The 1,092-nt window shown below is 48.1% G+C and overlaps 1 protein-coding gene across 1 annotated transcript; it reads left to right on the top strand.

The window, feature by feature from the left end:
- Positions 1–475: 475 nt before the first annotated feature.
- On the top strand, positions 476–566 carry SMIM7 (small integral membrane protein 7; the record flags this gene model as incomplete). The annotated part of the gene is made up of 1 exon (XM_009877498.1): positions 476–566. A coding segment is annotated over one exon (91 nt), but the record flags the coding sequence as incomplete, so codon positions are not given.
- Positions 567–1,092: the final 526 nt, after the last annotated feature.

Below are 1,092 nucleotides of genomic sequence, written 5' to 3'. Positions count from 1 at the left end.
CTGTGGGCAGAGCCGGGGCGGCGGAACCGCAGGGGAACGGGCCCTTCCCGAGGGGAATCGTTGGTTAAAAGATGAGAAGGGCGCCAAAGTAGGAGTTTAACCCCGCTTTGTGTGGACGTGGATTGCTCTGTGGCCGGAATAACTGATCACTCAGTCACAAACCTAATTCCGAGTTGGTCTGCACACACCTGTGTCGCTCCTGTGGTAGAAGGGCTGTAGAGCACAACTTTTTAACAGGGTGATGCCGTTTGTTATTATTTACTGCTTGCCTTCCCGTACACCTTAGCAGGGATGCACTGAACACAGTATGGATCGTCCACCTAAAACTTCAACTTCCCTTTTTTTGTTCTCTGCCCTTTTTGGTTTCTTTTCTGCGCCAGAGTCGCGTGTTTTTCAGGCAGTGTTGAAAATGAAAATGTGACCCAACTCGTCAGTGTATTAGGTATTTTCTACGTCAGAGGTTTCATCTTTTTAGGTGATAACATCAGAGAGTTTTTGCTGAGTCTCAGATACTTTCGCATCTTCATTGCCTTGTGGAATGTCTTCATGATGTTCTGCATGATTGTGTAAGTAACGCTGGGCAGCACCTTGTCACCTGTTCAGAGGAAGTCATATATGTTGGGATTTTTCTTGCACGTATTATTTCTTTTTGGATCTCTTTCCCACTCTATTGTTCCCCATTTCCTTTTCATTTCACTTACTTATTGCAATCTTCAAAGAGACAATGATTGATCTCCCCGCTCTTTGCTAACACGGGCACTGGTAGCGCTTGAAAACCAGTGTGTAAGTCCTTTAAGATGGAGTGTTCTTGTCGTGGGTCGCTTGGATAAACCATCACTTGGGTCAGCGTTTCATTTGGGACATTTTTCATTGGGGGGGGAAAGGGGAATCCCCACCAAGTAACAGAATGGAACCAACCTTGAGAATAGTCACTGGAAAGAGAAGGTTTGAGTTCAGATGGGCGAGCTTCCTCTCGCTTGGGCAGCTCTCTGGGCTGATGGCTGGGGGAGCAGAACCTCTGGCCAGCTGTGCACTGCTTGGGTGAGCTGGAAGGGCGCTGGCGTGACTGCTCACAGTCCTGCCCTCTTCTCA

The sequence above is a fragment of the Apaloderma vittatum genome, unplaced genomic scaffold, assembly GCF_000703405.1.
Source record: "Apaloderma vittatum isolate BGI_N311 unplaced genomic scaffold, ASM70340v1 C12132248, whole genome shotgun sequence".
Classification (NCBI taxonomy): Eukaryota; Metazoa; Chordata; class Aves; order Trogoniformes; family Trogonidae; genus Apaloderma; species Apaloderma vittatum.
The sequence above is the reverse complement of the archived record's forward strand: the minus strand, read 5'-3'. Positions and strand labels throughout refer to the sequence as shown.